Genomic DNA, 25171 nt, shown 5'->3' with positions numbered 1-25171 from the left:
ATCATGAATGCATAAACAATCCATTCACATTACCAGATGTAACAGAACACAAAAAGTACATTGATAGAGTTGCAGATTCCACACTGCAACTAACCTTTGAGAAACCACCACTTGTCGAATTTTGGTGTAGTATTGGAGAATATCCACAACTTCTTAAAAGACTCCTAAAATACTCCCTTTCTGACTATATATCTGTGTGTATGAGTGGATTTTCTTCATGTACTTCAACCAAAAACACCATATTCCAACAGATTGAATATAGAAGCAGATAGGAGAATCTGGAAATCTTCTATTAAGTCAGACGAAAGAGATTTGCAAAAATGTAAAACTGCCATTTTCCTGGTTGGTTTTTTGGAAAATATAAGTTTCATAAAATGTTACTTTTGTTAACATGTAATGGGTTTATTGCTTTATTAATGAATTAAAATTTTAAAATCTCAAATATAGCAAATAGCACTAGCTTGGACCCACATAAAGGAAATCTGGAGCTAGAGGAGAGAGTAAGATCTCTGCCCTCAGGGATCCCAATTTTGAGAGAGACCAACAGTATGCTATACCCCTCAGTACCCTGAAAATGTTTATTAGCTTGTTGAAGAAGTACTATTTGGGAACACAGAAGCAGGAGGGATTATCTTCCTGATGGAGTCAGGAAGGGTTCACAAAGGAGGACAAATTTCATTAATTACATCCTTTAGTGAGGCCTTCAACTCAATTTTTTAATTGGTTATATCCCAGATATTAACTTATAAATTAGTAAGAGAGTCCAGAAGTTTTCCCTCTGGAAGTTATGTTATAAAAAGCAATGTTTTTCAAAAAAAAAAAAGGCAATGTTTTTCAAATTGGGTTATAACCCATTAATGGGCAAGTCAGTGTGTATCGACAAGCTTTAAAAACAAAAAAGTATATATAATAGAACTTTCAACTTCACTGAATTCTCTCACATTTTATTTCTTTCCTTCTACTTGACTTGGTCCACTTTAGCTTTTTTGCCTAGCAATTATTGTGATATAATCAACAAGTAACACTGTGTAAGCTTAAGACATACAGTATGATGATTTGATACATATTGTGAAATGACTACCACGTTAAGATTAGTGACCAGATCCTTCACCTCACACTTGTGTGTGTGTGTGATCTCTCTTAGCAAATTTCTAGTATATAGTACATGCTCTAATTTTTTAAGGTGGAAGCTTAGATTGATCCAAGCTTAGATGATGATTTTTCCCCAATATAAGCATTTAATGCTATACATTCTATTTTTATTCAGCTCAAAATATTTTCTAATTTCCCTTCTTGAGACATCCTCTTTCAGTCAGGGATTATTTAGAAGTGTATCATTTAATTGCCAAGTGATCAGAGATTTTCCTGTTATTCCCTATTATTATTATTTAGTGGTTACTCTAGGAATTATATAATACATATTCAACTTTTTACAGCCTATTTATATCAATATTTTATCACTTCAATTGGCATGTAGAAACCTTACCACGGTATAGGTCTCCTCACCCCCACCATTTATGCTATAGCTGTCTTATATATTACCTATACTTACATTGAAAACCCCATCAGACAATTTTTTTGCATTCAACCACCAAACATATTTTAAAGAACTCAAGAATAGTAGTCTATTACATTTACCAAGAGATTTACTATTTTTGTTACTTTTTCATTCCTGATGTTCCAAGTTTCCTTCTGGTATAATTTTCCTTTTGCCTGAAGAAATTTCTTTCAGCAGTTCTTTTAGATTAGTTCTGCTGGTTGCAAATTCTGTTTAGTTTTCCTCAGCTGAGAAGGTCTTTATTTCATCTTCATTCCTGAAAGATGTTTTCGCTGGATACAGAATTCTGAGTTTACAGTTCTTTCAGCACTTGAGAAATGTCACTTCCTGTCATTAGAATGGTCGTTCACCTACATGTCATCTCTCTCTGGCTGCTTGCAAAATTTTTGTCTTTAGTAATTTGATTTTGATGTGTCTGGCCATGGATGTCTTTGGATTTACCCTATTTGCTCAGCTTCTTGAATCTGTAGGTGTCACCAAACTTGGGATATCTTCAGCCATTACTTCTTCAAACATTTTTTCAGCCCTTTCTCTTCTGTGGGATTCTCAATGCAAGAATGTTAGACCTTTTGTTATTGTCCCGAAGGTGCCGTTTGTTCTTTTTTTTTCTTTCTTTTTCCTTTTTTTCCCTCTGTTGGTCAGATTAGATCATTTCTATTAATCTGTCTTCAAATTCACTGACTTTTTTTCTCTTGTCATCTCCATTCTACTATTGAACCAATCCAATGAGTTTTTTGTTTTGGTTATTATATTTCTCAGTTCTAGACATGGGCATTGGAAGGGCTGCAGCCTGTGAATTATTGTGAAGCGATGGGGAGTTACCCGAAACCCACTGGTAAGCTGAAACACCAGATGTGGATGGCTGTGGCTCACGACAGGAACTGAAGACACTGAGAGATGCTGAGGTGCGTGCGTGTGTTTTGTGCGTTCCTACGCAGCGCGGCTCAGCTGGGTGCATTTTTCCGCATTCACCTAGTGTTTTTCCAGAATGAAGTTACGCATAAACAAACGTGGACGTCTAGCACGGGCACCCCCGGGGGCCTGTAAAAGCACAGAGCGCTGGCCCCAGCCCCGTCTGGGATGGAGCCCAGAATTCGCACTCCTGACAAGTTCCCTGGAGCCGTGAAGCGTCGGCACCTGGTCTGAGGACCGCCCTTTGGAAGCACGGCCTTGCGCTGAGCGGGAGCTTTCTGCTGCGTCTAGATCGTACAAGTCCTCTCCGCACCGGCACCCGCGCCCGGCTGCGCGTCCGGACTAAACACGTCACCGCCCTTACGCGCTGGCAGAGAAGCAGCCGCCACAGGAGCCGGCCGGGGGCGCCGGCGCTGCTTCCGGGTGCGCTCCGACACTGGCTTTGCGTTCCGGCGACCGACCTCCGGGTGCGCGGCGGCGGGAGGACGACACTAGGGCGCACCCTCGCGCTGGTCCTGCTGGGCGCGCTTCCGGCCGCGCAGGCGCAGGAGGCCGCGAGCCAGACCGGGAACCGGGACTGCAGGTAGGGGCGGCGGGCCGGGGGAGGGGTCGGCAGGTAGGGGCGGCGGGCGGGCGCGGGGGTAGCTGGGCTGCGTCTTGCCCGGCGCCCGAGCTGGACTTGAGCCGACGGACACGCCGCCGGGACAGGCTTCAGCTCCTGCCTCTGTTGGTGCCGCGCTGCCACCGCCTCCAGGTCTGGAATCGTCTGCTGCCCCTTTTTAAAAAGCAGGGTTAAGCCGTGTTCTTTGGTGGTCTTGTCTTCTCCACCCTTGCTTGACCTTTACTAAAGAACCTTAAGGCTAAGCAGGAATCCGGAATATTTAAAATAATTAATGTACCTGTGCTTTGTTGGCAAAATGGGATTCTAACCAAAATTGTATGGGCGGGGCGGGGGGCACTAATTCATCATTTCTTCTCTGGTTGGTTGTGTAAATTATTCTGTAGCTGGTAAAAAACAATTTTGTTCCATTGCTTTTCTTTCTTTTTAAATTAAGCTGTGAGTGTATAGCAGTGGGAACCACTTTTTTCCTGTTGCCAGTTTTTTCTTATTGTCAGAAATCCTTTGTGTCTAAACAGTGCCTGAATTTCTCCTACCCACCTGGACCTTTAATCGTTATTTCTTAATTTGTAGAAGCTTTCAGTGTCGTTTTGCTTATATCTGGGCGAGAACATTTCCTCAGCCTTACAGCCTCTTCCCTAACTCTGGGCAACATACTACAGAAATATGCCTTTAAAAGAAAAAGGAGGGGACTTCCCTGGTGGTCCAGTAGTAGAGAATCCTCCTTACAATGCAGGGGATGCGGGTTCGATACCTGGTCAGGGAACTAAGATCCCACATGCCGCGGGGCAACTAAGCCCGCATACCACAGCTGGAGAGCCTTCTTGCCGCAAAGTGCAAAGCCCACACGCCCTGGAGCCTGGGCACCACAACTAGAAATACGCCCGCAGCCGCAATGAAAGATCCTGCATGCCACAACTAAGACCCGATGCAGCCAAAAACAAATTAAGTAAATAATAAATCTTAAAAAAAAAGACCATAAGGTGATAGAGTGGGTGAATGACTTCTTTAAGAAGTGGGTGGGACTTCCCTGATGGCACAGTGGTTAAGAATCTGCCAGCCAACGCAGGGGACACGGTTCGAGCCCTGGTCCGGGAAGATCCCACATGCCGCAGAGTAACTAAGCCCACATGCCACAACTACTGAGCCCCTGCTCCGCAACAAGGGAAGCCACCACAATGAGAAGCCCGGGCATTGCAACAAAGAGTAGCCCCTGCTTGCCGCAACTAGATGAAGCCCGTGCGCAGCAATGAAAACCCAACGCAGCCAAAAATAAATAAAATGATTTTTTAAAAAAGACCCTGTGTAAACCTTCCACATGTACACAGGAAGTGTGTGCAAACCTGAATCACCAGCTGCGGTATAGCCAATCCAAAAGAGTGAAGTAGAGCGTCATGTATCTGCTTCGATAAACCTCAAAAACATAATGCTGGGCTTTTAAAAATGCAAGTCATAAGAGGACTTTGTGTCCTGCATCCCCGATACAGAGGGATTCTACGCCATTTTAGATGAGGGACTTGAGCATCCGCAGATGTTGGTTTTCGCACGGGGTCCTGGAACCAATCCCCTGCGGTTACTGAGGGACGAACAGTACAACACTGCTTGTATTAATATAAAGTTTGAAAACATACGTGTATTATGTGTTGTTATTTATGGGTACATACTCATGTGGTGAGAATAAAAAGCACGCATGGAAATTATTAAAGTTCAGCTTGCACCCCCACGTCACATGTGTTAACACAGATGTCTGGGCTCCACCTCAGAGTTTCTGGTGCAGTAGGTGTGGGGCAAGGACTTAAGAACCTGCATTTCTCAGAAGTTCCAGGTGGTGCTGCGGCAGGTACAGGGACCACAGTTTGAGAACTACTGACATACCAACTTGAGGATGGGGACTATTTCTTGGGATGGAGCAGAATAGGACTGCGAGGGGCCCCTGGCTTCAACCATGTTTGTAATAGGTTATTTCTTTAACAAGGGGATGCAGTGTTACTTGACAAAGCTGGATGGGTGCTCATGATCTTACGTTTTAACTTTCTTTATGCTTGAAACATTTCAGGAAAGAAAAAAGATCCTAGTCGGTGAGGAAAATGGATTGGAAAAGAGAAAGCAGTGGGAGAGTGCGTATGAAAGCGTTGCAGAAGCCCAGGAAGGTGATGCTTAGACCAGGGCGGGGGAACGGGGGCGGGGGGATCGGGTGTGAGCAGATTTGGGAGCTTTGCAGAGACAAGTGACTGTCGGTGGTGACTGGTTGGTCTAGTGGCTACGGGGAGGGAAGAATCAAGTCACCTGGTTGTGTGCCCGTCACAGAGGGGAACCCTGTGGAGTGGGCATGCTGGCGACCGGAGAGACAGAATTCAGGTATGGATGTTGCAGACCTTGAGAGGCCAACTGAGCGAAGTGTAGGAGAAAGAGCCAGGCCACAGAAGAGACCTGAAACAATCGGCGTGTACACAGCCGCCAGAGCCACATGCGGGGACGAGACCGCGTGGAAGGCGTGGAATGGAAGGGGGGCCCACGACATCCAGAGGGATGCCGTCACCTAAGCTGGGCTGGCTGGCTGCTCCCCGCCACCCATTCTTGTACAGCCTGTGAGCTGAGGATGCGTTTCACTTTTTTAAATGTTGGGGGGAAAATCAAAAGAACATGTGGCATGTGAAATTCGAATCTCAGCTTCCATGAACACAGTTTTGTTGGGGCACAGTCATGCTCGCTCACTTGTGTAGCATGGCCTGGCTGCTGCTGACGACGAGATGAAATAACTCTGACAGTTACCTGGTCGCTCGGCACCACTGCTTCTCACCCCGCTCATCACGGTGCCGTGGCCACTCGATTCCCGCTTCTGGCCCCTAAACCTGAACATTTGCTGTCTGATCCTTTGCAGAAAATAGTTCTCTGCTCCCTGACCTCAGGTCTAAGTTGACACACTCTTGGTCACTTTAAATGCTACAGAGGAGAGATGGCCGTGGTTTTGCCCATTTCTTTAAGGTCACCTTCTAAGAATCAGGCGTCGGTGGAAGAAGCTCAAGAGACCGTGAGGCCTGAGTGGTGAACGTCGTCATCATGTCCACAGGAGTCCTGGAAGATGCCTGGAGGGAGAGAGGTGGAGAGAAAGATGTGGGCCCGGAATCTCAGTGAGGAAGGTGAGCAGACAACTCCCTGCAGCATTGCTGGACGTTGCTGACAGGACTCAGGTGGCGGGTGAGCATGTGGCATCGTCTCGAGAAAGGAGCTGTTAAATGAGGCTGGAGCAGTCGAGTAGAGCCAGGGTCTCTCGAGCACCTCGTCATGACGGCAGGGATGAGCAAAGCAGCGTGTTCTCTTCTCATTAGGAAGAGTACACTGACCCGTAGAAGGGTCCATTACTTCTAAAATTCCCTGCTCAGCAGAAGAGTGTCACTCCTGACCCTTCACCTGCAGCCTTGTCACTGGAAGAATACAGTTGTCACTCACTGAGATTGTGAACACTGAAAACAGCAGATTTGAGGGGAAGAGTTGAGTTTGGGAAGTTGTTTTTTTTTTTTAAAGGTTTCCCTTTTTTTTTTTTTAGATTTGGGGGTAGGAGTTTATTAATTAATTTATTTATTTTTGCTGTGTTGGGTCTTGGTTTCTGTGCGAGGGCTTTCTCTAGTTGTGGCAAGCAGGGGCCACTCTTCATCGCGGTGCGCGGGCCTCTCACTATCACAGCCTCTCTTGTTGTGGAGCACAGGCTCCAGACGCGCAGGCTCAGTAATTGTGGCACACGGGCTTAGTTGCTCCGCGGCATGTGGGATCCTCCCAGACCAGGGCTCGAACCTGTGTCCCCTGCATTGGCAGGCAGATTCTCAACCACTGCGCCACCAGGGAAGCCCAGGAAGTATTTTTATATTTTAATGTTGAGATTTTATATATACATAAAAATACATACCACGTCTTCTTTATCCATTCCTCTGTCGATCGACACTTAGGTTGCTTCCATGTCTATTTATATGGTAAATAGAACTGCAGTCAGCATTGGGGTGCATGTAACTTTTCGAATTAGTGGGTTTTTTTTTTTGCTGAATATATACCCACAAGTGGGATTGCTGGATTATATGGTAGTTCTAATTTTAGTTTTTTGAGGGACCTTCACACTGTTCTCCATAGTGGCTGCACCAATTTACATTCCCACCAACAGTGCAGGAGGGTTCCCTTTTCTCCACACCCTCTCCAGCATTTATTGTCTCTTGTCTTTTTGATGATGGCCATTCTGACAGGTGTGAGGTGATATCTCATTATGGTTTTAATTTGCATTTCTGATGATTAACAATGCTGAGCATCTTTTCATATGTTGGCCGTTCATATTGTCTTTGGAAAAATGTCTATTCAGGTTTTCTGATCACTCAGCCATAAGAAAGAATGAAATTCTGCTATTTGTAACAACATGGATGGACCTAGAGAGTATTACGCCTAGTGAAATAAGTCAGAGAAAGACTAATACTGTATGATGCCACTTATATGTGGAGTCTAAAAATAAAACCAACAAATGTATATAGCAAAACAGAAACAGATATAGAGAACAAACCAGTGGTTACCAGTGGGGAGAGGGAAGAGAGGGGGCAAGGTAGAAGTATGGGATTAAGAGTTACAAACTCCTATGTATAGAATAGGTAAGCAACAAGGATAATTGTACGACACAGGGAATACAGCCATTGTTTTGTAATACAGTAAGTCCCCTACACATGAACCTTCAAGTTGCGAGCTTTCAAAGATGCGAACCTATGTTCCATCATCGTCAGGCGTGAGTGAAATGGCAGCTTGCCCTCCGTCTCCTATTGCTGACAATCCTTCAGCTCTGCCATCTCCCACCTTCTCTCCCTCCTCCAGTCAGTAACTCTTCTTGCCTATTCACTCGATGCCAGCCCCTGTGTGCCAGCTGTTGTACTGTACTACTGTACTTTTCAGGGTAGTGTACTGTAAGATTAAAAATGTTTTCTGTATTTTTTGTGTTTGTTTTTTATGTATTATTTGTGTGAAAAGTATTATAAACCTATTACAGTACAGTGCTATAGCCGATTGTGTTAGTTTGGTACCTAGGCTAACTTTGTTGGGCTTAACGAACACTATCTTGGAATGGAACTCGTTCGTAGGTAGTGGACTTGCTGTAGCTTTAGATGGAATATAATCTAGAAAAATACTGAATCACTATGTTGTACACCTGAAACTAATACAATATTGTAAGTCAACTATAATTCAATTTAAAAATTAGGTTGAGATATATTTTACAGGCTATAGATTTGCTATTTTAAAGTGTACAGTTAATGATTTTTAGTATATTCACAAGGTTGTGCAACCGTCACCACTAATTCCAGAACATTATCATCCAAAAAGAAATCCTGTCACATCAACTACCTCTCCCCATGTCCGCCTCCACCCAGGCCCTGGCAACCACTGATCTACTTGCTGTCTCTGGACTTCCCTGTTCTGGAGTTTTATATAAATGGAATCATATGCTATTTCCCTTAGTTAATTTTCCTGAGAATAATGTTTTCAATGCATGTTGCAGCATGTATTAGTGCTTTATTCCTTTTAATGGCTGAATACTATGTCATTGTGTGGACACATCACGTTCTGTTTATCCAGGCATCATCTGATGGACATTTAGGTTGCTTTCACTATTTGGCTGTTATGAATAATGCTGCTGTGAACATTCATGTACAAGTGTCTGCACGAATGTGTGTTTTCAGTTCTCTTGGGTAGATACCGAGCAGTAGATTTGGTGGTAACTCTGTGTTTAACCTTTGAGGACTTCAGACTGTTTTCCACATTGGCTGCTCCATTTTGCATTGTCACCAGCAATGTATGAGGGTTTCCCATCCACACTTGTTACCGCCTGGTTTTTTGATTATAGCCATCCTAGAGGATGTGAGGTGGGATCTTGTCGTTTTGGTGTGTGTTTCCCTGGTGACTATTAAAGTTGAGCATCTTTTCATGTGCCTGTTGGCCATCTGTATATCTTCTTTGGAGAAATGTCTGTTCAAGTCCTTTGCCCGTTTTTAAATTGAGTTATTTGTCTTTTTATTGTGGAGGAGAAATATTATTTTTGAGTTGTCCACCAGACTCCAAGTAGAGGTGTCAGGAAGGCAGGTGTGGAGTTCTGGGGAGGCTGGGACTGGGCTTCACACCTGGAGCTCAGCGGATGGGCATGGAGATCTCCCCACCCCGGGAACGAGGGTGGGGGCCAGGTCCCAGCTGCAAGTGGTTTCCTGGGAGCCGAGTGCAGAGCGTTTTCAGGAGGAGGGAGGGAGTGGTCAGCCAGGCCAGGTGCTGCCGAGGGGCCAGGCCTGCACGTTGGCTGTTGAGCTTTGGCACAGGGTCTGTGCCGTCAGTGGTGTCCCGTGTGCCCCAGTGCTGTGGTTAAGCCAGCGCACAGTGGTACAGCCACGTCGCTCGTCGGGGTAGTGATGCTCCCTGCGCGTGGCAACCAGCATCCGCCCCAGGCACCCTGAGTGTCCCGCTCCCGATGTCCAGGTCCCTCCCCACCCTCCACCGAGGCAACCGGGTGGTAACGCCTGCCTCCACCCCGGGCCTCGCACCTGCTCCCGGACGGGAGCCCACTGGATGGTGAGCGCCCCTGCCTCACCGTGGTGTTCACCTGTGCGCCCGCCCGTCTCCCTCTGGTCGTGTTGCCCTGCGTTCTCATCAGTGCTCGTTCTGGGTTCCCGCTGGGGCCTCCCACCCTGGGGCACCTTTCACACCTTTGCTTCTTAAAAACATCAGGGGGCTTTTGAGTACCTTGCAAGGAACATCCCAACCCCTCAGAGTCCCAGCCATACCCCGACCCCAGCTTCTCTCCTGTCCACCTCCTGCCCCAACCCCACTGGACTCACAAAGCCACAGTTTGCTTTCATCTTACTAACTGTTCAGTGCGTATCTACTCAGCGCAGACAGCTGCAGGGAGACAGAGACAAAGTCAGACCCAAGACTCCCTTCTGCTCGAAGCTGTAATAGGAAGCAACGATTCTGGGAGGAGCTGGCATCGAGCGTTTGGTGCAAGGCTGCTCTCAAACCCTCTCTGATCCTCACGGTGACCCTGAGGCCTGGGAGGCTGTGTCACGCTCAGTCCTTCCTGAAGTAAGATGGACCGTGACTACTCCCTGTTTCCCTGTTTTAGGAGCTCGCAGAAGCCAGCGCCATGGAGACGAGGCCCCAGGAGGGCAGGAAAGGGCCCCCGCCCAGGGACGTGCCCCCGGTGGTGGGACTGCTGCTGTCCATGGCCCTCATGAACGCCCTCCTCTACCTGTGCCTCGACTGGCTCTTCATCTCGCCCCGGCGCTCCACGGAGGACCCCACACGCTGTCCCTACGGCCACTTCAGGATGGGGCCGACGAGCAACTGCTCCCCGTGGCTGTCCTGCGAGCAGCTGAGGACAGAAGTGAGGCAGATGAAGCGTGTCGGGGAAGGAGCCGTGAAGAGAGTGAGTCCCTGGCTCACCGCCCGGGGCAGCGAGTGGCCCAGCGGGAGGGGGGCTGGCATCGTGTGGCCGCCAGTGCCTCCAGCTGGGACATTATCCTATAGAGGGAGGCGAAGGAAGGAAGCGGCTAGATGCACCAAGGAGTACTCTGCTTCGCTGTTGACAGTAATAGAAAACTAGAAGTCATGACTACAGGGCAGTGGTTAAGTTATGGTCCAACCACTTGTAGAATATTCTACAGCCAGTAAGTGTAGTTAGGAACCCTCTGCGGCAACGTGCAAAAGCTCTCATTATGGTAAGTAGAAAAGCAAAATAGAAAACTGTGCAATATGCAGTTTTCATCTGCAAGATCATATATGGAGAAAAATATTAAAATGATAGAAAGTGTGTTATGGTGAAGGAAGATTTGGGGCAGTTTTTTTCGTTCTTATTTTTCAAACTCTATAGTGGTATTATATTGATTAAAAATTTTTTATTTTAAAAAGAGAAAGCAAAGGGGCGAATTCAGTTCTCACGTAGAAGCTTCCAGAGCCCCGTCTCATGGGCTGCATTTCCGCAGTGGTTGCACTGAGACAGGGTGACTCCAGAAGCCAGTGAAGGGTGTTGAACAGGACAGACCCTCTGTGAGGACGCAGCGAGTGACGGCAGGGCTGCAGCTGGATAGACAGCTGCGTCCCTGAATGGGGAAAGGATTCACCTTGAAGGGGGGAGTCAGAGGGAAGAAGGGAGGGGAATTAATGTGAGGTGAAACCATGAAGCCAGGTGACGGGAAGGTAACGGGTTTCTTCAGATTCGCCCGCTCATTGTAGTGGGTGCTCATTGTAGTGGGTGCTGACCTCCACCCCGCCCCTCCTGGCACCCCGACTTCAGTAACTCCTCGGGGCCTCGGTGGGCTGATCCCACTGCTGGGGGTGCAGCAGTGGACAGAACAAAGGCCCTTGAAGCCGGCTGGAGAGTCAGACAGTCAAGAAGACAAGAAACAGGTGCGTAGGAAGCTGTGTTAGTGACGTGCTCTGAGCCAGTGGGGCAAGGGAAGAGCCGCTGGCTTGTTACTCCAGGTGGTCAGAATGGTGTGGTACTTGGGGACAGCAGACGCCCCTGGGTGGGATGTGCCTGCTTGTCCAGGACCAGAGGCAGGATGCGAGGAAGGCGTCAGAGGTGAGGATGCCCCAGGGGTGCTGGCCGCAGGCACCACCTCGGGCAGCGTGAGTGGAGGGGAGGACTGCTGGCCTGTGTGCAGAGCGGACCCGGCCGGGCTCGCAGGGAGTTTGGTGACAGGTGGCTACAGCTCGACATGAGTGTCAGCGCCAGACACGGTAAGAAATCAGTGGGTTCTGGTTGTATCTTAAAGGTGGGGGCGGTAGGACGTCCCAGTAGACTGGACATGGGGTGTAAGGGAGGGGATGACGGAGGCGCCCGGCTGGGGCAGCAGGGAGGACAGGGTCTGCGTCACCTGCTCAGGGAGGCCTTGTGAGTGTGTGAGGTGACCGTCCTGAGCCGTTCAGGTGGCCAGGCAGGGACACGGGCAGTCGGGTGTACGAGTCTGGCACTCGGGGGCGGGGATGGAGATTTGGGGGTGTTGACAGCATTGGGCTAAGCGGTCACCAGGGAGGGGAGCAGTAGAGGACTCACAGCCAGGTAATTTCTGTCTCCTTCGGAGAGGGACCCTGAGGGCTGCCCGCTTGCTTCCATGCTGCTGTGCTCGCTCAGAACATTTTTGGAATTTTTTTTGGAATTGCTTTTTACCCTGAAGGATGTTTCTGAGTAGCTTCGATGGTGGCAGATTATTGTTTGAGGACAGATTTGATTTTACGGAACCTCGCAGATGACACCCAGCCCACTAGATTCAACAATGTGGAATGTGGTTTGTTTGTTAAGGTAAAGGGCTGTTACACTGAGATTTTGTTTCTTTGGCTGAAACTTGCCCTTGGGTCACAGGTGTTCTGAGCGCAAGATGTCAGCTCCACTGGGAGCCCCATCTGTCCTGCCCCGTTGGGACCCCAGGGCCTGTGCATGGTCCGGCCCAGGGCAGTCCCCTGACCCTCTGTGTAGGCACCTACTCCCACAATCCTGCTGCGGCCACCCCGCCTACGTGGGCATCCCTCCTCTCTGGCACCCGTTCTGGGGGCATAGTTTCTCAATAGGAATTTCTGTGACCAAAGTTCCTGACATCCCTGTCTGACCTCCACCCCGCCCCTCCTGGCGCCCCGGCTTCAGTAACTCCTCGGGGCCTCGGTGGGCTGATCTCACCCCCTTCTCCCTCTCCCACCTGTCTGCATTCCGACTCACCCAGCAGCAGATTCTGCTGCTGTGTCCTCGTCACTCTGGCGCAGACACTGGCAACATCTCCCTGCATCTCTGTCTCCATCCTGCCTGGCGGGGAAAGCCCCACACCCGGTTGACGCCAGCTGTGTATCTGCACTTGGGCAGCTGTCCTGGAGGCAGAGAGGAACGTCACAACCCTGCCATTCCGGCGCGACCACAAACCTCAGCACAGCCCAGGGGTCAGGCTCTTTTCCCTTAGCTACTTTTTCCTCCCATTCTCTGAGACAGACGTTTCCTTTAACAACCCCCTCGTTGTTTCCTTAGACGTTTCCTTAGCTGGTGATCTTGCTACTAAGATGTTGTGAAAACAGAAGCCACCCAGAGGCCCTGTCCTCATCTGCCCACCCGACCTACAAACCTTCCAGCTCCGGGGTTGTCCCTGACTGCTCACAAGTTCCCTTTAAATGATTCCCCCTTCCCTACATCATCGCTCTTCCCCACTCTGAAGGTGGTCCCTACCGGCTACACACAAACGCTCGCGCTTTCAAAGAGAAAACCCTCTTCCCGTGATTCCCTGTTGCTTCCCCTCTGCTTCCTCCTCACCCATCCACCCTTCCATCCTCCTCCTGAGAGGCTCCCAAACACCAACCTCCAGGGAGACACTCTCACCCAGCTTCCCGCTGACCCCTGGCCAGATGTTGCTCTGCCTGCCTCTCACTTGACCTTTCCTGCAGCCCGGGCTCCTTGACTTTCTGGTTTTCCTCCCCTGGGCAGCCCTTCCTATTTACTCTCCCCTTGGCTTCTCCTGTTCGCTCTTCTTGCCTCAAGCAGCGGTTCTTAGCCCAGAGGCGAGGCTACTCCTCAGGGGACGTTTAGCAATGAGTAGAGACCCCAATGTGGCTGTCACAGCTGGGCGTGGGGAAGTGACACGGGCGTCCAGTGGGCAGACACCAGGGGCGCTGCTGACCACCCTGCCATGCGGGGACGGCCCCATCCCCAGCAGGTGGCTGCGCGGCCCGAGGTGGCCCTGGTGCTGAGGCTGAGAAACCTTATTCCTCCCGGTGGCTTCCAGGGTCCCCTTCTTTTTCTTCTTGGGATGCACTCTTAGGTGATTTAATCTATCCATTGCTCTAAATGCATTTTATGGGCTGGCGACCCCCAGCTTGATACCTGCAGCCCGTCCCTCTCCCCTGAGCTTCAGGTCTGTGTATCCACCTGTACTTGACCTGTCTACTTGGAAGTCTCTTGAGAATCTAAGTGTGACCAACGTGGAACTCCTGGTAATTTCCCCTCTGAAGCCCGTTCTTCCCCAGCCCTCCTGTCTCAGTAAATGCCAGCACTCCGCCCAGTGGCGCCGGCCAGACCAGGGAGTCAGCTTGCATCCTCTCACCCCCTCCCCCTGACGAGGCCAAGAGCAAGTTCCATCAGGTATGTTTTCAAAACATTTCCCAACTTGTTGGGTAACCCCTGTGTCCCTGGCCTTGGAACCGGCCTCCCTGCCCACCTGTGCCCTTCCCCAAGCCCCAGGCAGGCGTCTTGCAGACACACTTCAGACCACACATGTCCCTTCCTTAAAACCCACAGCATCCTTAGGAAAAACCCCAAACCCAGGCCCTACCTTCCTCCTAAACTCACCCAGACCAGTCCGGGTCCTCACCCCACCCTGCCACCACCCTGCCCTTTCTTTTGTTCCTTGATCAGACAAGCCCTTTCTCACCTCGGGGCCTTTCCCAGCCTGAAATCTCTTCCTCCCCATCTGCCCGACTCCTCATGTCCAGATCTCAGCTCAGATGTCACTTCTCTGAGAGGCTTTCCCTGACATCCCTCTCTAAACCCATCTCACCCCCTGCCGTGGACCCTCCCATCTGGCATCTGGTTTGTTGTCTCATATAAATGCAAGCTTCCTGAGGGCACAGACACCAGTTACCTGTGTGTCCTCAGCACCTAGCCCGTGGCTGGTTCATAGAGCAAGTCTAGCCCGTGGCAGGTTCATAGAGCAAATTTTAGGGGCCTGAACACAAAGGCTCATTGCTGAATCCACATAAAAAAAAATACTGGCTTATCTTTGACAGTTTCCTCACTATACAAGCACACCACCCTCCCCCCTTTCCCCAGGCTGTGTTTCTGGTTTGTGTTTGGAATTGCTGGGGCCACAGATCTTTTCCTGCAGCTGGTTTGGGGGCAAGGCCGACTGCCCCCCTGCTTTTCCTTTTCTGCCCTTTGATTATGAACGCAGCACATCCAGCTCGGATGTTCGAAGGAGCTGGAGCCCAGGGTGAAGGCCCTTCACCTGCCCCTCCCCGCTGTCCCGTCTGACGCCTGCAGGTGACAGTGGGTTCAGCCCTTTTGGATTTTTAAACCCAAGATGAACGGACAGGTACGTTTTCTGCCAGCCGCTCAAGGACAGCAGCGGCCACGTCTCAGGGCTGCCTGTTTTCTGAACCACAGACTTGGGCAGCAGTGCTCGTGAGGAGGAAGGGCTGCAGTAGAACCGGTGCTTCCGGGGGCGGACACTCCACCGTGCTTTGCGGACACCAGGCACCATCCCGGCCACTCGTGTCCACCTGGGGGAGCGGAGGTGGTGTGGCCCCGTGCAGCATCTGTGTACTTAGCCGCACAACCCTCCAGCAGAGTTTTCTCGGTTACGTGATTTTTCCTTTAAAATTAAGGTATGGTACGTTAAAAAGCCGTAACATTTGAGTTGGCTCCCATCAGAAGAATGGATTCAGCCCTTACTCTGTCGCCCTCTCGCTTTGTGTAACCCTTAGAAGGGCCGTGTGTGATCTGTTTTTACTGTGGAAGGCTGGCGGGAGCGCAGGCGTGGCATGAAATAGCAGCGTCCGCCCCTCGGTCTCCCCTGCAGGCTCCACCTCCTCATCCTCTTAGCCTTGGACTTCTCTGTGCGCACTGCCAGCGTGGCCTCGTCCAGCCCTGTATCTTTATCCCCTGAACGAACTCTGGACTTTTCTATCCCCTGCCTACCCCGCATCTTGGATGTTGAATGTCTTCTCAGCCTGAGTGTGTCACAGACCATCCCCTTAGCCGGCTCCTCCTTCACCGCCCCCATCACCCTAAGGACAACCCCATCCGTCCAGCTGCTTACACCACAACCCGGGAGGTATCCTTTGTTTTTGGTTTTGTATTTAATTTTTCTTTTATATTGGAGTCGAGTTGATATACAATGCTGTGTTAGCTTCAGATGTACAGCACAGTGAGTCAGTTATACATATACATGTATCCACTCTTTTTCAGATTCTTTTCCCATATAGTCATTACAGAGTATTGAGTAGAGTTCCCTGTGCGACACAGCAGGTCCTTGTTGATTATCTGTCTTGTATATAGTAGTGTGTATATGTTCATCCCAAACTCCTAATTTATCCCTCCCCACCCAGGGAGGCACCCTTGTCATCCTGCTTTCTCCACAGCCACGTTCAGTCCCTCAGCAAGTTGCAGCGTCTCCACACGCAGGAGAGACCTGGAATTTGGCCGCTCCTCGGCTTCTTCCCGGCCCCCTCCCCGCCCAGGCCTCTGTGCCTGGTACCTGATTATCTCGGCAGCCTCCAGAGTGCGCTCTCTGCCTCCACACTTGCCCCTTCAGATGCTCTCACAGCAGCCAGCTCCTCCGTGTAGGGTGCCCTGTCTCACGCTAGTCCTTTCGGCGACTGAAGGCCTCTCCCAGCCTCTGCTCCCCTCCCCCTGCTCAGACACTGCAGCCCGTGGACATATCCCACCCCAGGGCCTTTACCCTGCTGTCCTCCCCGCCTGGGACATGGTCCCAGATGCCACGTGGCTCCACGCTCCACCTCCTTCAGGCTCCTGTTCGAGCCTCACCCCAGTGAGAGCTTCCCCAAGCTAATAAAGCTGTAAACCCTTCCCTGCTTAATTTTTCTCCAAAGCATGTTTTACCTTCTAATGTACTTTACACACTTCCTATTTATTTTCTCTCTTGTCCGCCTCCTGCACTAGAATGTAAATTGCATATGGGCAGGGATTTATTTCAGTTTTTTTAATTGACATAAGTACTTGTTAAATGAATGAAGACATATTTGACATTGTACTACAGAAGACCACATAAGCTAATTATCTTCTAAAATTTGTCTTTACATTTGTAATAAAGGATCACATGAATAATATATAAAGAACTAGATATTAATAAGCACAAAGCAAACAACCCTAGAGAAAATACTCTGAAGGACAATGAACAGACTTTCCACAGAAGAAATACAGAAATGCCCAGAGGGTGAAAAGTGCTCAGTCTCATTAATAATCAGGGAAATACAGATTGGAACAGGAAAATGTTTTTCAACCATTAGATTGGCACAGATTACCAAGATTGGTAACGCCTAGTGTGGTTAAGGCTCTAGAACACAAGACTTATACACGATTGGTGAAAGTACATGTTGGTACTTTGAAGGGTCCTGATAGTACCTCGTCTTCATTCAGTGATGCGTCTACTTACCTAGCTTATAAAAGCACTTGCACATGTGCACAGAGATGTAAATATAAGGCTATTCATTGCAGAATTGTTGTTACTAGGAAATAAATGGGAAATAGTTTAAATGTCTATCAAGTCTTTAAAAATAGATTACATAAGATCTTATTAAATGTTTATGTAAAATGATAGAGCTGTGTAGAAAAAAGAACCTAATCCATTCTGACAGCATCTGTTCCAAATTTTATGAATTTTTATTATATCATACTTTAGTTTTAAAAAAAAGAAATGATCATCTGTAAAACTGAAAATATACCAGTATAAGTAGTACACCCATACTGTGAAATATTCTGCAGCTTTAAGAATGACCTAGATCTATATATACATTACGGAAAGATTTCTGAGGCATCTGTTAAATGAAAAAAGCCACCTGCAATATATTTGTCATATTCCCACTTTACATAATAAACTCAAATGCTATTTTATAAATGGACATTAATACATGTAAACGCATAGAGAAACTTCTGGGAGGTTGCCAGCCAAATAGTTAGCTAGTTTCCTTTGGGTTGGGAGTAAATGCAGAGGAAGGAGTTCTACTCCTTCTGTATTTGAACTTCTACCAAGAAAAGTATTCATGATTATTTTTATAACTAAAAAAAAAAAGGTAAAGTTGGTTTCTGAGAAATGATTCTTAACCTTTAACTTGCAAATATGTAATATTGGAGGCTTCGGATATTTGTGAGAGATCCCAAAGACTATTACTACTTAATAATAAGTAGTATTTAATCTTTCATTTATCTGAGGCACAAAAATGGATTTGTCATAAACGAGGGTTCAGGAGGAAGTCACGAGGCCTGTAGCCGAACGTCTCCCGCGTTTCTTGTTGAATAAATGCGTAAACCGTGGCAGCTTCTCTAAAGTGATTACTGTTTTGTATGAAAAATGGGCCTGGACACCAAAGCCATCTGCTAGTGCTGGTGCCGACCACGAGCAGGAGGGGAGCCCAAGGGAGTGATGGGCTCAACAGAAGCAGGGTTTTTGTTTTGTTTTGTTTTGTTTTGTTTTGCTTTACGGTATGCGGGCCTCTCACTGTTGTGGCCTCTCCCGCTGCAGAGCGCAGGCTCAGCGGCCATGGCTCACGGGCCCAGCCGCTCCGCGGCATGTGGGAATCTTCCCGGCCCGGGGCACGAACCCGTGTCCCCGGCATCGGCAGGCGGACTCTCAACCACTGCGCCACCAGGGAAGCCCAGAAACAGGATTTTTATATTGGAGTCAGAGATCAAATACAGTGCTGGTGCAGATCTATGGAGAGAATAAAATGTGTTCTGTATAAAAATAAATAAAATATATATTCATGAAACTTACAGTGACTGTAGCAGCCAGAGAAATATGGCTTCTTAATAGAAATTATCCGTAGTGAAATTTCTCAAATTCGGGTTTTTGAGAAGGTCTTGAAAGATTTCTCTTTTGATTAAACGGTCAACAGCAGTTAAAGGGTTTTTCCATTAAGGAACCTCCCTTCTCAGGCCCAAAATAAATCTTCACAGTCCTCTAGCCCACCTCCATTTGAAATAATAGTTTTTAGTTCTTTAAAAAAATGTTTTAAAATATAAAAGTAATATATATTCATTCTGGAAAAGTTATACCAAAAGGTATGAAGGGAAAAAAAAAAGCATATAAAGAGAACAGCAAAAATCCTTCGATTCCTATGTAATTTTGCCTTGTTTTATGCAGTTAGAACAATGGTATGAAAACACTTTGTATCCTTTTCATTTGTAACGTGACTTTTATCTGAAAACCCTATCAGGGTCTGCATTTTGCTGAGCCCTGTAACCTTCCTTGAGTGGTCCTGCATAACCAGACTGCTCGCCGATTTTTGATGGATGGATAGCTTCCAGTTATGCTTTTATAAATAATGCCAGATTTTTATTCTTAGAGCTTTTTAGGTATTTCAGATTGTTGCCTTAGATAGATTGTAGATTTTAATGTTAAAGGCTCTTGATAAATATGCCCCAAGTTGCTTTCGTAAGCTTTATTTTAACAATGAAGAAGAGGAAGCCAGAGGGACACAGCCCACGGGGTCAGGAGCCACCTGGTGCGGTGGAGTCCTGACCCGGATCCTGTTGTCTCTTCTGCAACCTTCTGCCTTCCCTTTGGGGACTCGAGCAGAAGATCAGTGGTTCTTATTTCTTTTTTTTTCCATACCACTTTATTTATTTATCTGTTTATTTATCTATGTATGTATGTATGTATCTATCTATCTATCTAAGCCGCAGAGCTCACAGATCTTAGTTCCCTGACCAGGGATTGAACCCCGGGCCCATGACAGTGAAAGCGCAGAGTCCTAACCACTGGACTGCCAGGGAATTCCCCTGTGGTTCTTCTTTGCCAGCTGATAGAAATGGGAATCCTAGGCTGTGCGGTACAGCGGCTCCTCTGCCAGCTGTGTGCCAGGACAGCAGGTCCAGTGTGTGCCACTGCAGCTCCTGCTGTTACAGCTGAAGTCACAAAACCACGGACCATGTAAAAATGTATTCCTTACGTAGAGTCATTCCTGTTTGTGGTTTGCTCTGACACCTTTTAAAGTGAATGGTGGCATTGTGTGTGATGGGCTGGCTGGGCTCGGTCCCTGTGTGGGGTTTTCCAGCTCTCCACTCGCCACTTTTCCAGCCTTCTCCCGCCCCGCCCCCGCTTTGTGCTGCCCTGCTTTGGTCTGTCTGCTACTCCCTGCCTTTGTTCGTGCTGTCCCCTCTCCTGGGAGTGCCCCCCATTCTCCACAGCTGGCCTGCGAGCCCCGTCATCCCACAGACCAGCTTCCAGGACATTCCCGCGGGCTCTCCAGACAGCCCTCAGCACCCGGACCAGCTGCCCAGCCTCCTCCGCGCTGGGCCTTCGCCCTGACAGGGCATTTGCCTCACCCGGCATCTGGTCCTGCTTATGAGCAAGTCTTTGAAACAGTCTGTGCCTCGCTAATGTCTGTGTCCTCTGCACCACGTCTGACACTGAGAGGCATTTGCTGTGTTGCTTCCTGGCTCACCAGCTGACAAGGGTTCCGGGTTGACGTTCTCTGTGGCTGTGTTCCAGGTGTTTCTGTCCGAGTGGAAGGAACGCAAGGTGGCTTTGTCGCGGCTCACCAGGCTGGAGGTAAGAGACGACTTCCTGCACGGACTGCGGATGCTGAAGTCGTTGCAGAGTGAGCACGTTGTCACGCTGCTGGGCTACTGTGAGGATGACAACAGCATCCTCACTGAGTACCACCCCTTAGGCTCCCTGAGCAGCCTGGAGGCGACGCTGAACCTCTCCAAGTACCAGAGCACGAACACATGGCAGCACAGGCTGCAGCTGGCCCTGGGCTACGTGGCCATCATCGACTTCCTGCACCGTAGCCCCCTGGGCACGCTGGTCATGTGCGACTCCAGCGACCTGCCCAAGACGCTGTCCCAGTACCTGCTGACCGCCAACTTCAGTATCGTGCTCAACGACCTGGACGCCCTGCCCCTGGTGAACCGCAGCACCGGGGCCCTGGTGAAGTGCGGCCACCGGGAGCTTCACGGGGACTTCGTGGCCCCAGAGCAGCTGTGGCCCTACGGAGAGGACGTGCCTTTTCACGACGACCTCATGCCCGCGTATGACGAGAAGATTGACATCTGGAAGATTCCAGACGTCTCCAGTTTCCTTCTGGGGCACGTAGAAGGGAGCGACATGGTCCGATTCCACTTGTTTGATATTCACAAGGCGTGTAAGAGCCAGACGCCTGCAGAGAGACCCACCGCTCAGGACGTCCTGGACACTTACCAGAAGGTTTTGAATCTACTCAGAGACACCGCGACATCTCAGACAAGAGAGATGCTGTAAAAACCAGTGCAGTCGGTGAGGTATGGGAGTCAAGGATCGGATGGAAGAGTTACAGTGGTTCCACTCTGATGGTGAGGTTTTTGCTGCTTTGACCCGTGGTTCTTCCATCCGCGTGCACAAGTGAGCGGCTCCCTATCCTGGCCGCCTGGCAGGAGTTACTAAGCCAGAGCAAACCGGGCTTGATGGGAACCTGGCTTCAGGCGGAGGTGCAAAGAAGCAGCGAGTCTGGCCAGTATCTGAAGGAAGTAACAAATATGGAGCTACAAAGAGGCTTCCCTAACACCTAAATGTGTAAGCTTGTAAGAAATGTGTGTAGAGAGGTTTTTAAATTGCAGTGTACGGAAGAAACAAGCAGTAGTACTCGCCTTTTTAGGTGAGTATTGCGGTGTATTTCACTGGTACTGATGAGGCATCTCTACCATTTCAAATGATTGCTCTGTGAAGCTCCCGGGCCATTCCCTTCCCAGCGAGCTTGGACGTTCTTTGAAATTTTGAATGGATAAGGAACATTTAAAATATCAAGTATGATGGAGATTATGTTACTGCCTTGGATGGTGCTTGTGAAATTCCTACTTACCTTCCAGCTGGATTTTCTGTGTCCAAAATTAATTATTGTGAACATTTTATATCAACAGTATCTGTCACTCATTACTGGAAGGTGTCGAGCCCTTCCACTTGAGCTGCATGATTGAATCCTTCAAGTAGCTCTTTCCTTGGTCACTGTCATCCTTGTTTGCAGGGGATGAAGGATTTGGTGCATAGTCATCATCACCAGTAAGGGGGTTAAAGCTGACTGAGGGGCAGAGATGCTGTGCAGCCGGCTGCCTGCCCCTGGCTTGCACAGGCCTCACAGTCACTGGAGTCACAGGGAGCTGGGCCCTGACCCGCAGGCTCTGACTCAGTCTGTCTGGGTGGAGTCCGAGAGTTTGCATTTCTCACTGGTTTCCAGGTGATTCTGGTGCTGCCAGTCTGGGGACCACATTTCGAGAACCACTGTGCTTAACTCTCAGGGAGGGCAACCCAGGCAGTGGGATAGGGAGTATTGTCAGTATTATCCCTATTCTACCGCCTGTGGTTGATCGGGTCCTGTGGGTCCTGTGGTTCGTCAGAGAATACGCTTGCCCAGAGTATATTAACTGCTACTTTCTGTTATAAAAATGCTGCCAGAACCCACTAGGACGGCTGTAATCAGAAGGATGGACAGTAACAAGTGTTGGTGAGGATGTAGAGAACTGGAACCATCATACACTGCTGGTGGGAATGTCAAGTGTTCCAGCTGCTTTGGAAAACAGTCTGGCAGTTCCTCAAAAAGTTAAAATAGAGTTACCATGACCCAGCAGTTCCCCTCCCCAGTATTTACCTGAGAGAATTGAAAACATGGCCATAAAAGAACTTGTACATGAATGTTCATAGCAGCATTATTCGTGAGAGACAAAAGATGAAAATAACCCAAATGTCCATCCACTGGTGAATAGGTAAAGAAAACAAAGAAAATGTGGTCCATCCATTCCATGAGGTGTTGTTCAGCCATAAAAAGGAAAGAAGTACTGATACATGCTCCGACATGGATGAATATGCTAAGTGAAAGAAGCTGTCGCAAAAGACCACATTTGTATGATTTCATTTATATGAAATGTCCAGAATCGACAAACCCATAGACATAGAAAGTAAATCAGTAGTTTCTAGAGGCTGGCAGGGGCCTGGGGTTGAAGAATGGGGAGTGCTTGCTTGTGGGCACAGGGTTTCTTTGGGGGTGATGAAAATGTCCAGGAATTATGCAGTGGTGATGGTTGCACAGCTCAGTATACTAGGTAACACTGAATTGTACAAAAAGGGAAAATTCTATGGTATGTGAATTATATCTCAGTAAAGCTGGAACCCCCCCCACTTCTGCCACAAGACCATGTACCTCTTATGACCCTTTTCACTTGATGTAGTAGTTACTGTGTGGAGTTGCTGATTTGAAATTACCCTATTCATGTTGTAATTCTGGTTTGAGGGTTTTCTTGGTTTGGTGACTTTGCATTGGGAGGAAAACATTGTTTCAAATGAATTTGTTTTTAAATATTGATGATAGAGCTAAAATGAACAGCATGGTGTAAGGGAGAGGACGCTGTCAGGATCAGAAGACCTGAGTTATCATCCCAGCTCTGCCTCTGATTCATGTGTGGCCTCAGACAAACCCATTTCTAAATGAGAGAGTTGGCGAGAGGCATTTCCAACTTCTGCTCTGCCTCTGAGTTCTCCCTGCTGCTTTACCATGCCAGTGCCAGACACCAAACTGGCCCTGGCCCTTCAGGTTCAATCTTCAGTACCAACAGAACTGCAAAATCATAAGAGGAACTTACATGCTCACTAAAACCTAGGTGAGTTCATTGCCCACATATTCAGCAAAAGTATAATCAGGAGAAGAGGCAGATGAGGTGAGCCATTCTCAAAGCACAGCCCAGGATTTAGTGGTCTCTCTACTAACCTTATTCCAAGTTTTTTTTTTTTTTAAATCACCATGGGGACATCACTGGAGGTCCAGTGGTTAAGACTCTACACTTCCACTGCCAGGGGCAAGGGTTTGATCCCTGGTCAGGGAACTAAGGTCCTGCATGCCACGTGGTGTGGCCAAAAAAAAAGAAAAAAAATCATCACTACCATGTGGTTTATAGTGTGTTTTCTCTTTATCTCATGTGATGCTACAAACACCCCAAGCTTCGGAGAGCCTCCAGGGATTGTAAATCGTTCAGCAGAGACAGGACACGTGAGTGTTCTTAAAACGAGGCACATGAGGTGGGAGTGGGGTGGAAAGCTTATCTCATGCAGGATGTGTTAAAAAGGTCCTCTATGTATCCACCCTCCCCCCATTATTTTAAAAATAAATGTCAGTTTCAGTAATCACTATTCTCATATGACTTCTAATCATTTAACATAGGGGTCCCCAACCCTGGGGCCACAGACCAGCACCAGTCTGTGGCCTGTTAGGAACCGGGCCGCACAGCAGGAGGTGAGCGGCGGGCAAGAGAAGCTCCATCTGTATTTACAGCCACTCCCCATTGCTTGCATTATCGCCTGAGCTCCACCTCCTGTCAGATCAACGGTGGTATTAGATTCCCATAGGAGCGCAAACCCTACTGTGAACTGTGCATGCGAGGGATGTAGGTTGTGCTCCTTATGAGAATCTAATGCCTGGTGATCTGAGGAGGAGCTGAGGTGGTGATGCTAGTGCTAGGGAGCGGCTGCAAATACAGATTATCATTAGCAGAGAGGTTTGACTGCACAGAGACCATAATAAATCAATTGCTTGCAGACTCATCAAAACCCTATGAGTGAGTGGTAAGTGAAAACTACGCTGCTTTTGGTGGCAGGCTTTATAGTGGCAAGTGAGTTGATGGTACTTCAATCGTACAGCTGCATCTGATGGCGGGCTCTAAGTCAGAATCCGACACTTATTTTAGTCCTCGTGTGGCCTGCCCATTATTTTATTTACCACTTCCATCCGTGCCTCTTTCCTGCACTGCACACTTGTCTCAGTCACAGTTTTGGTAAGCCCGCAAGCTAACCCTAGCCCACATGAGTAAAAAACAAACATCGCTGGAGAGCTTCTTTGAAAAGGTGGAAAGACCCAATGATGAGACAACAGAAAACTCTAAGACTGCCAACAAAAAGAAAGCTGCATTTAGAAGAAAATGCCGAGTCCTACTTAAATTACGGGTTCATTGCAACAGGTGATTCACATTCTCCAAGCCTGCTTTGTATAATATGTGGCGATTGGCTATCCAATGAAAGCATGAAACCTTCAAAACAGCTTCACCGCATGGAGACCAAGCACCCTGCGTTAAAAGACAAGTCTTTGGGGTTTTTCAAAAGAAAAAAAAAAATGAATACAAAGAACAGAAGTTCAATTATTGAAGTCTACCACTTCATCAAATGTGTCTGCACTGAGAGCATCATACTTAGTGGCTAACCACATTGCTAAAGCTAAGCCCTTTACTATTGGTAAAGAGTCGATCCTGCCTGCTGCTAAGGACATTGGTCGTGAACTTTTAGGAGACGCTGCAGTTCAAAAGGTGGCACATGTTCCTCTTTTGGCTGGCCCTGTAACTAGAAGAA

General features: G+C 48.3%; 1 protein-coding gene across 12 annotated transcripts; it reads left to right on the top strand.

Annotated features, from left to right (window-relative positions):
- Nucleotides 1–1933: 1933 nt before the first annotated feature.
- POMK (protein O-mannose kinase) lies at nt 1934–23962 on the top strand. 12 transcript variants are annotated; one of them, XM_049704201.1, is made up of 6 exons: nt 1934–3053; nt 5146–5239; nt 6160–6229; nt 10219–10521; nt 11344–11501; nt 20300–23962. In XM_049704201.1, the coding sequence occupies exons 2-6, from the start codon at nt 5177–5179 to the stop codon at nt 21068–21070; spliced, it is 1365 nt and encodes a 454-aa protein (XP_049560158.1). In that variant the 5' UTR covers nt 1934–3053; nt 5146–5176; the 3' UTR covers nt 21071–23962. The 12 variants fall into 12 exon arrangements, with proteins under 12 accessions (XP_049560158.1, XP_049560161.1, XP_049560163.1 ...); XM_049704204.1 differs by having other exon boundaries at nt 6075–6229; XM_049704202.1 differs by lacking the exon at nt 1934–3053 and adding an exon at nt 3204–3224.
- Nucleotides 23963–25171: the final 1209 nt, after the last annotated feature.

The sequence above is a fragment of the Orcinus orca genome, chromosome 21 (assembly GCF_937001465.1).
Source record: "Orcinus orca chromosome 21, mOrcOrc1.1, whole genome shotgun sequence".
In the NCBI taxonomy this organism is placed as follows: Eukaryota; Metazoa; Chordata; class Mammalia; order Artiodactyla; family Delphinidae; genus Orcinus; species Orcinus orca.
The sequence above is the reverse complement of the archived record's forward strand: the minus strand, read 5'-3'. Positions and strand labels throughout refer to the sequence as shown.